The sequence below is a fragment of the Centruroides sculpturatus genome, unplaced genomic scaffold, assembly GCF_000671375.1.
Source record: "Centruroides sculpturatus isolate CEXI.00-Female unplaced genomic scaffold, Cexi_2.0 scaffold1497, whole genome shotgun sequence".
Taxonomy (NCBI): Eukaryota; Metazoa; Arthropoda; class Arachnida; order Scorpiones; family Buthidae; genus Centruroides; species Centruroides sculpturatus.
In genome coordinates, this window is record NW_019385715.1 from 54,614 (window position 1) to 68,708 (window position 14,095).

The 14,095-nt window shown below is 32.9% G+C and overlaps 1 protein-coding gene across 1 annotated transcript in view; it reads left to right on the plus strand.

Annotated features, from left to right (window-relative positions):
• The first annotated feature begins 4,180 nt into the window (after nucleotides 1-4,180).
• Nucleotides 4,181-14,095, plus strand: part of LOC111641470 (glutaredoxin-3-like) — a 31,331-nt gene continuing 21,416 nt past the window's right edge. The window contains exons 1-3 of the mRNA XM_023387641.1: nucleotides 4,181-4,321; nucleotides 4,397-4,511; nucleotides 13,287-13,368. Coding sequence (XP_023243409.1) covers nucleotides 4,263-4,321; nucleotides 4,397-4,511; nucleotides 13,287-13,368 — 256 coding nt within the window. The 5' untranslated portion in view covers nucleotides 4,181-4,262. The remainder of the gene's footprint in view (nucleotides 4,322-4,396; nucleotides 4,512-13,286; nucleotides 13,369-14,095) is intronic.

The window sequence follows — 14,095 nt, forward strand, 5'->3', positions numbered from 1 at the left end:
CTATACCCGGGGCAACTTCGTCAATTTCTCTCTTCTTGTAAAGTTGTAATTATTTTAATTATTTTTATTTCCAAACTGATTTTAACCAGTTCTATAGTAAGGTAACATTCCAATAGACAATATGCAAAGCTTTTTTTTCAGTTTACTGCAGTATTTATTACACAAAATTTAAGTAAAGCTTAACATGCCGATCTTGCCCCGATCTCCCCTATGAGATATTAGTTTCAACAATTTTCAAGACAAGAAGCTCTTTTTTAATGTTTAAAACTGTTATATTGCTACATATTGTGAATGAAAGTTTTGTGCATAATATTCTTGTATAATATATCTGTTTAATAAATAGGTAATGGTAAAATAAGTAAATAAATTTTTATTGTACTGATTTGTTTTATTACAATATAACATAGTATGACAATATAATTAGGAAAACTGTAGCTTATCCTCTGATAGCCTACATTTAAATAGCCATAGAAATTTAATTCAGATAAAGACAATCTATTTTTTAAATAATTTATTAACTTTAACACTATATAAAGTGTGCTATACAATTTTACTTGATTTAGATTAGTTAGAAATAGCATTTGGGATAAAATAGTTTTGTATTTTTGAGGTGAGAAATTACATTTCTCATGACACTTACATCGGCTCTACATAGNTAAAGTGTGCTATACAATTTTACTTGATTTAGATTAGTTAGAAATAGCATTTGGGATAAAATAGTTTTGTATTTTTGAGGTGAGAAATTACATTTCTCATGACACTTACATCGGCTCTACATAGTTTGGTAATTTATATAATATTCTGCACTATCAAAAGTAGAATATGAATGAAGATTTATGGATGGCCTACTATATTTGTCCTTTATTTATATAGGTTTAAAATATCACTAACATGTCTCTCGGTGGCGCGCCGTGACATTTGATGATAGGGTAGCTGTTTCTGTAAGAAGCCGATATCCAGGGACAATCAGTCAATTGCACATTAGTGATGGTCTAGGGTCCATTCGTATCGTTTATTCGATAAACCAGTAAAAACCATAGACTTTTCTAAATGTATTTTTAATATCACAATTACATTCCGAATCGCTAGCCACGATATAAGGGCTACAATTAAAAATAAAATAATAAAAACTTACTCGGTGAAATAAAATGTGTGGTGGATGTACCGGTACATACCTGGTACAAAATATTCTTCAATTGTACGAATATACTTTTAAAGAAAATTATAATTAAATATAGCTTTGTAAAGAAACGTACATAAAATATTATTTACTTTTTAAATCTTAAAACAATGCACTTAGTCAAATAGCTCCCTATGAGTGGCTAATGGATGGAATCGAAGATGGTGCAAAGCGTGCATACACGCGGACTGACAAATCCCCAGGGGTGCCGATACCCGGTCAATGTCAAATACCTCTTTTGTGGCATCACTAGTATATCTCAAAGAACGCGACAGGGCTGTTGTAGATTTTAAACGTTTCTCACCATAGCTGTAAAAATCTAAATATGTTAAACTTAATAGATTGTCCGTCGTTTGTTTTCTAACTAATTCGTTTTAGGACCAAGTGTCCTCGGAAATTTCCAAATTTTACAACTTTTCGATCACTCTCGTTGAACTGGAAAAATTTCTGCCTTTATTACATTAATAATACGAAGAAATCAGTCCCACTGTACTCGGCTAGAGATTGGTTCGGTTAGGCTTTTGTTTAAGTAAAATTTCGGCTCTAATCAGGGTTTTGTTTATGTCCCCAATTCCCTAATCGCTTAATTATTTAACTACTTCTTAAGTAGAAATAAGTCGAAACCAGTTACTTTGTACTCGAATATTTGTATTCTTCGGAAAAAAGTGGAAAGATAAATTTTTATGACAAACGGATATATAAATCGTAAATGCAAGGAAAATAAATTCTAGAGCTTTTTCTGTACCTGGTGCATCTCTCTCATTCATTAATTTAGTTGTAAATGACGCTGTCAAAGTAACAGTTAATTTTTTAACATTATACAAGAATTGTACACGTTTTTTCTACATCCCCTAGATGGGATATACGAAATCATAATATCACTGGTTTAACATTGAAATCCGTGAATAATATAAAATCGGAGAGCGGAATAAAAATATCAAATATTTTAATGGATTTTTTTAAAACTCCTGTCAACTATACAGAACTATCATAAAAACATACCAGTAAATTCTTATCGGTCGGGTTAAGTTATAAATCTACTCGCGATTCACGTAATCGGGCGAGGGCGTCCAAATACCTAGCGGGCAGGCGGCTAACACCCCAGAACCGGTCCCGGATAGAATTGGATGCGGTATACGTGTTGCATCCACCCGAGGTCCTAGGCTTCCACCAGCTAAACCGGGTGAGGTTGTGTTCTGTAAAGCGCATGCGCGAATCTGGCTTTTTGGATGCTGACAATACAGCGCTTCCACTCCGCCACTAATATTCGAATATACAATAGCAATCTTATTTTTTTTTTCACGTGTAGTATAGAAATTTGTAATAAGATACATAATGCGGTTATAATAAAATATTGTGCGATGATTTTCATATAATTAAAATTAATATGTATTTATTTTTTAGAAAATGCATGGGAAGCGGCGCATCCACCGCTTCCAATGACGGCACGCCACTGATGTCTCTTTTAGTCTCCATGTCATCTCTAATCACTAATAATACTGTCTGAACTTTTGCCGTCCTACATTTACCTATGTTATTTGTCAATCTCTAACTCATCATTCTCTAACCATCTCTAAGTTATTATGTGTCTGTAAATACAGTATGTTGAATATGTTGTCTAAATAGTTGGATTTCCTCTTTTTTCTCTAACAGTATATTTGAAATTCAGGAACTAAATCTACTGACTTAATCTCCTCTCTAAGTGTTCTTAACTTTTTTGGCTCAAATTTAATCTCTCTCTATCTCATTAATAAACACAATATAAATTGTGAATAACATATGTCATAACTCTTTTCTCACTGCAAACTACAATAATTTACCTAATATTAATAAATAAAAAAAAGTTATGTGCTTAACTTTGATAAACTCCAAAGCCACCCTAAATCCTATTTTTTTTTTTGTAACACTAAATCTATCCTATGGCAACACATGGTTTAACATTTCTATACATTTCCATAATTAGATTATGTAATTCTCATCATTCCCTTTTCTAACTGATTCAGAGTGTTCTCGGGAATCCAGAAGACATTCGATATTAATAACGTATATACAGGCTTAACTATAAATTTTTTGACTACGTTTTCTTCCCTTCAACGAAAATTCCGATAAATATAAAAAATTAAACACAAATTGTAAGCAAAAAACAGTTTAATCAATTTAAAGTCTAAAATTGTGAAAGTGACAGTTAATAGAAATATAAATATTAACGACATTTACTAAGGTGTCCTCCTTTATGGAGGACACCTTAGTAAATATCCTCCTTTATGGAGGACAGTCCTCCTTCCGTAAGTTCTGTTCTCCCTCGAAAAGTGTCCTCCTACATGTCTTCCTCTTTGATATTTGAAGACTAATCTGTAAATTTCCGTATTCAATCAATGCCGAACTGATCCGTTGCGTGTGATGTGATATGACGTGTTTGTATTTAGTAACATGACGATTCATCAAGGCTCTGTACAGTGCGACGAGATGCAATTATGAGACGCATGTTCTTCGCACGGGAGACCTTGAGAGAGAGAGAGAGCACGCAAATGGCTTTGTTTACTTCTTATCGAAACATGGCGTGGCACCTATGCATGCAGTAGAGATTATTATAGTGTATTATTATTGCAATGAATAAAATGTTTTTTTATTTACGATATTTTTTCTTCAATTTATTAGTCTCTTCCTTTTCATTGTAAAAAACTTGGTCACCTTACATTTACGAATAAATAATGTTCAAAACCGGATTAAAATAGTATTTATAAGCAGTTCTTTAAAAAACACAAAAGAAATATCTGAGTTAAAACGAGAAATTGTCATATATTAAAAGAATTTCGAATCTGTACAGCTGACTCTCTCTATGCTCCAGCGAAACTTCGGACAACGCGCGATCGAAGCACTCGAAGTGGCAGAAATATTTATTAGACCAGTTAGTAGCATATTAGAGCTATTGGCAGCGCAAGGACTAGTACTGTGTATCTATCGACTCTGCTAAACTGATATTAGGAGTTGGCAACACTAGGCGAAATAGCTAACTACTACGCCACCAGAGGGCGGGAAGCAAGCACGCAAGCTTTCTAATTGTTGATGATAGTTAGTCACGATGGTTCTTACAGATATTAAAACTGCCGAAGAATTTGATAAATGCATCAATTCGGACGTGTAAATATTTCTGTTTAGTAGTACGAAGTCATTAATTTCATCACAATATATTTTATTATCTTTTTATTTTCGCAGGCTTTTGATTGTAACTCATTTTTGGGCCGAATGGGCTCCACAATGCCGACAAATGGACGATGTTATGGAGGAATTAAGTAATGATAATCAGTATAAAGATGTAAAATTTATTAAGGTAATGCCATGAAATGATCCTTTCATTTATAACTAAGATATTTAATATGTAAAGATTACTTTACGACTAATTTTAAGTTTTGATGTAATGAACTTAATTAATACATATATACTACAGTGGGTAATCGGTTAACGAACATAATCCGTTCCAAGACTTTGTTCGTTATCCGATTATCGATTTACCATAGGTTTCTATGGGAATTTTATTAATTCGTTCTGGAGACCTCCAAAAAATAAAAAATATAGACTACACTTTCTTATTACGTTTATTTATATGTAATAATAAAAATACATATATACACGGTCTTGCATTTTTATTAGTCATGTTTTTTCCGTTTGTGGGGGTTAATTAATTAATTAAAGAATCTGTCCAATGTCGATTGCTTTTCTGTCTTCTTTATGATTTTTCAGAAGTAATTAATAGCATTGTAATTGTAGAGAACCCTAGGCCTATTAACCTCAACCTGGTTTGGATGCCATTTTAAGACCGTTGTTCTGTCAGAACAACGTCCTCCNTACTTTACGACTAATTTTAAGTTTTGATGTAATGAACTTAATTAATATATATATGTTATTTGTATTGATAATTTTTATAAATTGTTTCTGGTATTTTTTCATAATCACTTAATTTATACTGCATTTGGTCTGAATTTAAATTAGAACATTCTGGAAAATTAATAGCCATTTTATCAAAACTGTTTTCTGTTTTTGCTGTACAATTTAAAGCAGTGTTTCTCAACAGGGGCAATATTGCCCCCATGTAGGCGCTTTTCTGTGTTCAAGGGGCAATTAGTAACAATTTATATTTTGGGGTGCGAAAAACAATTTTCTGAGCGATATAGTAAAACATTATATTAAGAATAATTAGATATTTTATTCGTTATATCGTACAGTAATTAAACAAATAACATTATACTAGTTGCTAGTCTATTCGATGCAGTACGAATGTGGTGTTAGCCTTGTCCCTTGGCATTGGAATTTTGTAGTGAAGGTGGCGGTACCACGTAACAGTTTTATTGAAGGGGGCGATGATTCGTTAGAGGTTGAGAAACACTGATTTAAAGCTTTGAAGATAACTTTGAAACATAATAACTCAAATAGTACTGTTTTGGATCTGTAAACACATCATTAAGCATTTGAAGATAAATTTTATATCTAATGCCTGTAATGGTTTTATTTTATCTTTTCAAGTTACTTAATTAAAAGGTGCAGTTATTAACAGTTTTAATTTAACTGCATGGAAATGAAACAGAATAAAGATGTATTGACATTAAATTTGAAGTGAAAATGAACAGTTCTTAAAAAACTAGTAAAGTGGTTTTGGTTTTAAATGAAAAAAGAATTCAGTTAATTTAATAATTCTCTAAGCAGGAAATTGGCCTAATCCATTAAAGATGAAATCATCCATTGGAAAAGTTGTTTGACCATTTTTTCTACACAAGTTTCCCTTATACTATACGTTTCTAAATTCAATGGTTGACACAATGGTGAGAAAACAACGTTTCTAAATGAACCATTGAGTCCTCCATTCAGACCAGTGACATCAGCGCTGTTTCACTGTTGAACTCAATGGTCTCAACAACCTGACTGTTGAGTATTCAATAAACTAACATGGCGGCTTCTATAAAAAAGTAAATTTTGCTTATAGAAGCTATCCATTTGCTTTTCGAACAGATTAATGAATGATCTGTATATCATAAAACATGTGATTGCACAGTTATGTTGAATAATTTAGTGAATATTGAAATATTAAGCTTTTTTTCATAAACAAAACACCTCCACGAATTTGTCCAAAATTGAATATGACTGATATTTGGCCCTCCTGTAAGTTTTCCTAATGATATAAATATTCAAGAAATTCAAATTATTAAAGAAAGACCCAGTATACAAAAAAATGATACAGATAAGGGTTCACTTGAATAAAAGGATTTATTCGAATAATGGTTAAGTGAGTTACTTTAATTATTTAGCAAAACAGTCACAATCGTTACCTTCTTAATTAATTAAGTCGCCCATCATGAAAAGTGCCCTTTCAACAGAAACGTTTCTTTTTTCTACAAAACATAATATCAGATCGTTCAATGGAAAATTTACTGTTGAGTCAATTGTTGAATATAGAAATGTAAGGATAGCCTGAGGTATAAAACAATGTAGTCTGAGTACACAGAAGGAATTTTCAGAGTTAGGGAAATCAGTGTATTAATAATCACACACTTTTTTGTTAATTCAAATATTTTTTGACACTAAAATTTTTTATTTTTATTAAATTTATAATCATCAAAGAGAGAAATAGTAGGTTACCAGACATTTGAGTTTGACCCAAACATTTCTGGAATTACAGAATTACCCAGGTTCTGTTTAGGATAGCCATTTCCAAAAGGAGAACATTGCATATATGTCAATAGGCTACTATATACATGGCTTGTTCAAAAAGTATATCTAGATTGGTCTGGTAGTACAAAGACAATAGCTTGCTGGCTGACTCAACTGTATATGTACTGTAGAATGAAGATACAGTTGACAAGGTTGGAAATGTTTTCCAAAGTGATCATTGATTCATTGTATGGGAGATTGCTGATGAGGTTTGAATTTTGGTGGGTTACTGTGATTACATTTTACCAAAAATTCATTTCTAAAGTTTGTGTCATGTCTACTAACAGAGGAGTAATGTGAAGACTTCCAGATGATTTCCTCTGATTTGTTTGAGTGTTCATGTGACAATCAACAATTTTTAAAATGCCTTATCACAGGTGATGAGTTATGAGTGTATTGATAAGATCCAGAGAAAAAACAGTAATCCTCATAATGAAGAGTTTCTCAGCACTGACCAAAGAAGACATGCCAGGTGCACAGAAAAACAAGGTGATGCTTATATCCATGAATATGTTCCATCAGGGCAAAGAATTGCAAAAGAATTCTACATTAAGATTCTGAGATGCTTGTGGGAAAGATCATTCAGAAGAAAACTAGAGAAGTGGAAAACTGCAAATGTGTCTGCACAACAACAATACACCTGCTCACACAGCATTATCTGTACAACAATTTCTTGCAAAATGTGAAATACGAGGGCTGTTCGGAAAGTTCGCGGCCTCACATAGAAAAATCAATGTAATCTCCTCTGTTAGCAATGCACTTATTCCAGCGATGTTCTAGCTTTTTTATGCCATCACAATAGGTCGATTTGTCAAGGTGTGCAAAATACTCGTTCACTTCAGAGATGACTTCGTCATTTGAGTGGAATCTCTTTCCAGCCAAGAATTTTTTTAGGTTTGGAAAAAAGTGGAAGTCACTGGGGGCCAAATCAGGTGAGTACGGTGGATGTGGAACTAATTGGAAGCGAAGTTCGTTTATCTTTTGCTCAGTGATTCTGGCGGAATGTGCAGGTGCATTATCGTGGTGGAACAGAACTTTTTTCTTCTTCAAGTGTGGCCTCTTTTCTTCGATTTCTTTCTTCAGTTTTTCCAAAAGTTCACAGTAATAGACAGCATTAATGGTCTCTCCTCTTTCTAGGTAGTTAATAAAGATGATGCCTTTAGCATCCCAAAAAACCGAGGCCATCATTTTACCCGCTGATGGAACTGTCTTTGCCTTCTTTGGTGGTGGCGAACTGTGGTGTTTCCATTGCTTCGACTGTTCTTTTGTTTCAGGAGTGTAGTAATGGATCCACGTTTCGTCAGTAGTCACAAACCGACCAAGAAATCCCGTGGGTTTTTCTTGTAGAAGTCCAAACACTCCTTTGACATCAAAGTGCGAACACGTCTTTGCTCAGCGGTCAGCAGATGCGGCACCCAACTTGCTGAGACCTTCGTCATACCCAAATTTTCGGTTAGATGTGGTGCACTCGGTCGACAGAGATGCCTGTTGTCTCAGCTATCTCACGCGTTTTCAAACGGCGATCTGCTAATAACAAATCGTGAACTTTGTCGATGTTTTCTTCAGTGACAGCAGTTGACGGCCGTCCGCTGCGAGGGTCATCTTCCACACTTTCTCTGCCAGATTTAAAAAGGGCTGTCCATTTTTTCACAGTGGTGTACGAAGGAGCAGACTCTCCTAAAACTTCATCCATGTCAGCTTTGATTTGAGATGGGGTCAACCCTTTTTTCGTCAGGTATTTTATGACTGCACGAGTCTCCGTCTTCTCCATTTTTGACAAAGCATGTGCACATTGACTATCTGCTAAGCTGTCGTGGCAAAACTTTTTGACAAATCAAACGGAAATTGGTATCGTATCTTTAGCAAAGATGGCTGAATTATTCCCGCCAAAAATTAAATTGATCGCAGCGCCACATATAGGCAAGGCCGCGAACTTTCCGAACAGCCCTCGTATTGCAGATACTGCATCTGCCTATTTGTTGCTGTCACAGATATTAAGCAGAATTTGATGGAGGCACTGATGGCCATCCCCAAAGACTTCCATAAATGTTTCCAACAATGGAAGGATCATTGTATTGATCAGTGTGATGGGAACAAGGGAAGGGCTGTGCCATTGTAGGAAGGGGGTTTACTTTGAAGGCGACTGATGCCAAACTTCAGTAAATCCTATACATTTGTAACTATGGACATCAATTTAAATATTATTCTGGATAATATTTTGAATAGACATGTACAGTACATGTCTATTCAAAACCTCCATTAATGGACACTTGCAAATAGCAGGTACCTATATTTAACAGAAATTTTTTACAATCTCCAGACCCTTCAAATAGGACAGCTATTATATTTAACTCTAAATAGCAAATGCCATTGTCCATAACCAACCTTACAAAAATGTAAAGTCCTGCCTTCAATATTCTGAAAGAATTAATTATGTACAAAATATTTTAAAACAAACAAAGAGTTGGTTCAAATACTCTTTCAGATGATGAATTTTGATCATAGGCATGAAATAAAGACTGGCTTAAAATAGGAATAGGGAAGAGGGCAGGTTATAAGAAGTCGAACAATATTCTTTATCTGTTAGAGAAGTTTAATCTGGTTAAGTTATCAATCACCATTTATCATTGTGCATTAATAATGTTGTTAAACTTCTGTCTTATTGTTGGAATTAAACTTATGACACCAAAAACTATAAACTTTTTGAAGTTTCATTTGACAAGAACTGTAGTATAGTAATAATGAAAAAGAAACTTACGACCATAAATGACATCCTAAATGTGAGAAAACCGAATATCTTCATACACTTCAAAGTGATTGGCAATTGCCTTCATAACACAAGCTTTGAACTTTCACCAAACAAATGCTGTTTTTTTTTTTTTTAACTATTTTAAAACTTTGTGGTGGCTAAGGTGTAATTTTTAATAAATCAGTTACTGAAAAAAGCAAAATTGTTTGAAAAATTGCACCTACTTGATAACTACAAAGCAGAAAAATCCCTGTATCACTTTTTATTAGTTGCTTAGATCATAAATGATATTATAAATGTAACAATTCCAAATATATTTGCCACCCCCTTGAAGTGGGATAGCAAATTGCCTTCATAACTCGACATTTGAATGAGATTCAATTAAAATGAGATGTTTACAGCTGAAAAAATCTTAAATAAATAAACTGTATGTATATTTTAATTTTATATGCTACATATATTTTTCGGTATATTTACATTCCTAACACAAATTTGTTGTTTTTGTAAATCATCGTATTCTTCACTTTATAATGACCAGGTTAAAATACAATATGGCTGTTGGCATATACCTCTGAATAGCAGACAAACTTCTTGGAGATTATAGTGTACAGTATATATAGCTTCAGATGGAAATTTTTCAAACTTCAGCAGGTTGATGTTATCTTTAACCATAGCTTTTTTTTTTTATCAATGTTATGAAATGAAAAACTTGTTTTATCATTTAAATATAATATTCCTCCAGTACAACATAAGCACTTCATAAAAGCTATCATTTAACTGTTTGTTATATGGATAGATGTTGAGGTAACTTTTGGCAGGGGATCTTCCTGAAACCATTTTCCTCCAGTATGCTTTGTATAGTTTGATGTCTTGAAAAACTCAAACTCAGTTGCAATTTTTTATTATCATAAAAAAGAATACAGTAGAGCGTCGACTTTCCGAATCAATTGGGGACTGGGGTTGTTCGTATAACTGATATTTCGGATAACCAGTTTAACGTATCCGATGTTAAAATTTTTATCTATTGCGTGTCGCTTCGCATTGAATTTTCGTTGATGTTAAGCCTAACAAAGACTATTGTATCGTTAAAAATTATTTTTTTATTTTGTACAAACGAAATAAATATATTGAAAAATATAAAAACAATAAAAGATTATACTTCAGATGTTAATTTAGTATCAAGATCGTAAAATATTTGAGTAGCCCAAGACATAGCCAAAGATTGAAGCACCACAGCACTGGTGAAAATTTAAATTTGCCGACTGGAATTCTTTCGGATGATTGACGTTTCGGAAAATCGACGCTCTACTGTATTCTTATTTTCTTTAAGATACAGTAGAAGATACAGTAGAAGTAGAAGTGGTTTGGCATTTGCAACTATTTTTTGAACTTTTGAAGCTGAAATTTGATTATTTAGAGTAGAGATGGTCAACCTGTGGCCCCTGGGCTGCATTCAAAAATTCTGTTTACTAAATTTTTACTAGGTTGTTTCTACAACCTAGTAAAAATTTAGTAAACTGTAAACAAGAAATCGGCTAACAGACACATCAAAACTAATTTAAAACTAGCAGTGACTAATACCAAATAATTGGTTCAAAATCATATTCAAAAATTAAGGTTTTAAACAATTTTTAGTACAGTTAAGGGGATTTATTTGTAGAAACCACATACAGCAATACTCCAGTATCCAAATTCTTGCTATGATGACAATTTTTAGTATCTATCAGAAAAAATAAATCAAATTTTGACTTTTCTGAATTTCTTAAAGCACACGAATCTAATTTCTTGCTTCAATGCCCTTATTGAATTTATGATTTGGCATAATCCAGGGTTATTGGCATATATGGAGGACTTAAATAAGCTGGCTGATTTGATGTGCTTCCATTCATTTTTTGGATTCGATGGAGTAACTTACAAACAGAAGAAAGGGGTCCTGATGGGAAGTCCCATGTCACGACTCTTATGTGAGTTGGTAGTGCATCAACTGGAAAAGGATGTCCTAGGAACATGCGGAGAGGACATTATATTCTACAAGAGATATGTGAATGACATGTTAATAATTTGGAAGGACGAATGAAGGATTGAAGAATTTTTCAGTGTGATAAATAACAATTGTCATGGGTTAAGGATAAAGCTTGAACAAAAAAGCCATATGCATCTACATTTTCTTGACATTAGTATAAGGTTTAAAATGGGCAGTATACAAACAGCCGTGTACTTAAAACCCACACTTGTGCCACTATATATACCAGCATGGTCAAATGATCCGTTTAGGTAAAAGATATCGGCGTTCAAGGCACTTATTAAAGAGCGTTCTTGTATTGCACTAACATACAAGATCGACTTAGGGAGATAAGCAGAATTAAGAAAGTGGCAAAAGCTTTAGGATTTGGAACAACCACAATAGAAGGATTGATCAAGAGTTACAGACAACATGGAAGCAAACGAGATAATAAGAGGGATAGAATCAACAAGTTCACATACAATAGGAGGGTGGAGAGCGTGATGGAAGAATTATGTAGATATAAAAACATGAAAACGGTGTATAAAAGAGCACCAAACAAAGACTGCTAAGAAATGATAAAGATGAAGTAACAATGCAAGATAAAGCAGGGGTCTATAAAATTCCTTTTGAGAATCAGCAGTTGGGAGTGACAAAAAATTATATTGGTGTTACTAGAAGAAACTTGGCAATACGTTTAAGAGAGCACAAATTTGACGTGAATAAAGGGCATAATAACACAGTTTTGGCAGTTATGGCACAAACAGAAGGAGCAAACGTGAAATGGGATGAAGCGAGAATAGTTAAGACAGTCCATTCGCTGAGGATTGTGTTAGGTATGGAGAAGATAAAAATATATAAGGGTAAAGTGAATGATAATTGCTTAAATGCAAAAGATGCAAATGCTCTCCCAACGGCCTGGAAATACGTAATAGAAAAAGAGATGAGAGTTAAAAAACCCGTAAAAATATGGCAGTTATGCTTTAACTAATTTAGTGTATAGTTGATATAGTATTTTTTTACATTTTTTTGGTTAAACAACAAATTACTAGTACATTATATATCTAATATTTAACCATTTAATGTAATAATTTTTTAAAAATTTTCGAAAACTTTAAATTTTACAAGTGTTCAAAAGCTTTGTTTGTGGAATGATAATTTCCTGAAGATGGCCTAAAAGATTGGGCTGAAAGCATTTGGATATTAAAGTACAGTAAGCTCAGCAAATGTTCTGGTATTTGATTTAATCTAATTCTTAAAGCACATTTCTGTCTAATTTAAGCCATGCAGTTTAAAAAATGCAGTTTATATCAGATTCCTTATAGGGGTATCATACAACTTGTTTCATTACCACTTAATAAAATCGTTAAAAGAATATAAGTGTCAGTCATGGTGATTACAAATTCCAGTTCAAAGTGGAGTTTGTAATATTAAATATCATGATAAAATCATGAATTTATAAGTGAATAGGTAGGCAGATTGTCTAAGCGATGCATTAAGTTTCCTACACCTAGAAATTAAAATTCTACTTTCTGCTTTCTGTAATGAGTAACAATAATTATTATTGTTGCTATAACATAGATTTAATAATTTAGAATTAAGCTTGAAATTATTAAATCTGTTATATAATTTAAATATCTTAAATTTTATAGGTTGAAGCTGAAGCATTAGCAGATATTGCAGAAAAATTCAATGTTAATTGTGTCCCTACTATAGTATTTTTTAATGTAAGTAATATTGGTTTATATATAAAATTTTAACATTAAATTGAATTATTTTAAAAACAGATTAAAAGATTGTAACAAATAATAGCTATATTGATATGTATATAATAATTGTCTGATCTAATATTGTAATGTGAAAAAATAAGATTGTTAGGATTCTATACTAATTAAAGATTTTAATAAAAAACTCATAATAGCCAGAAAAGTTAAGCAACTAATTGCTGGATTTTCTGAAAATCATAAAATTGTGGTTTCTAGAAAAACAATATACATATACTATTTTCTTATTAAGATATGATTTTTAGTACAGTCGACCCCCCTATAAGACGGTAGATACATTCTGTCCTTTATGAATCGATTTCTTACGAGTCCTTGCCAATCACAGCCCGACACATATGCACTTTACGGACTACGGCTGTTTGAAAAGTTTTCTTCCATAAAATTAATCGATTCTAGATTAATCCGACTCAACATTTCCAAAATATGTATATTTTTTTTGGAAATAATCCGTATAAACTACGCTATAAACAAAAAATTGTAGGATTACTTACCGAGTGTGCACCATTTGACATCGCCGTTGCTCAATCTTGTTTTTGTCGCGGAACAGCTCAGCAAACCGCGGCCACGATTTCTGATGTTATTTTTCTGCGAAAACTTCGTTGAACTTTGGAGACATCATTAATATAAATAATTTTAATCGCCGTTGAATAAGAAATGTTTCTTTCACACGAAATGTA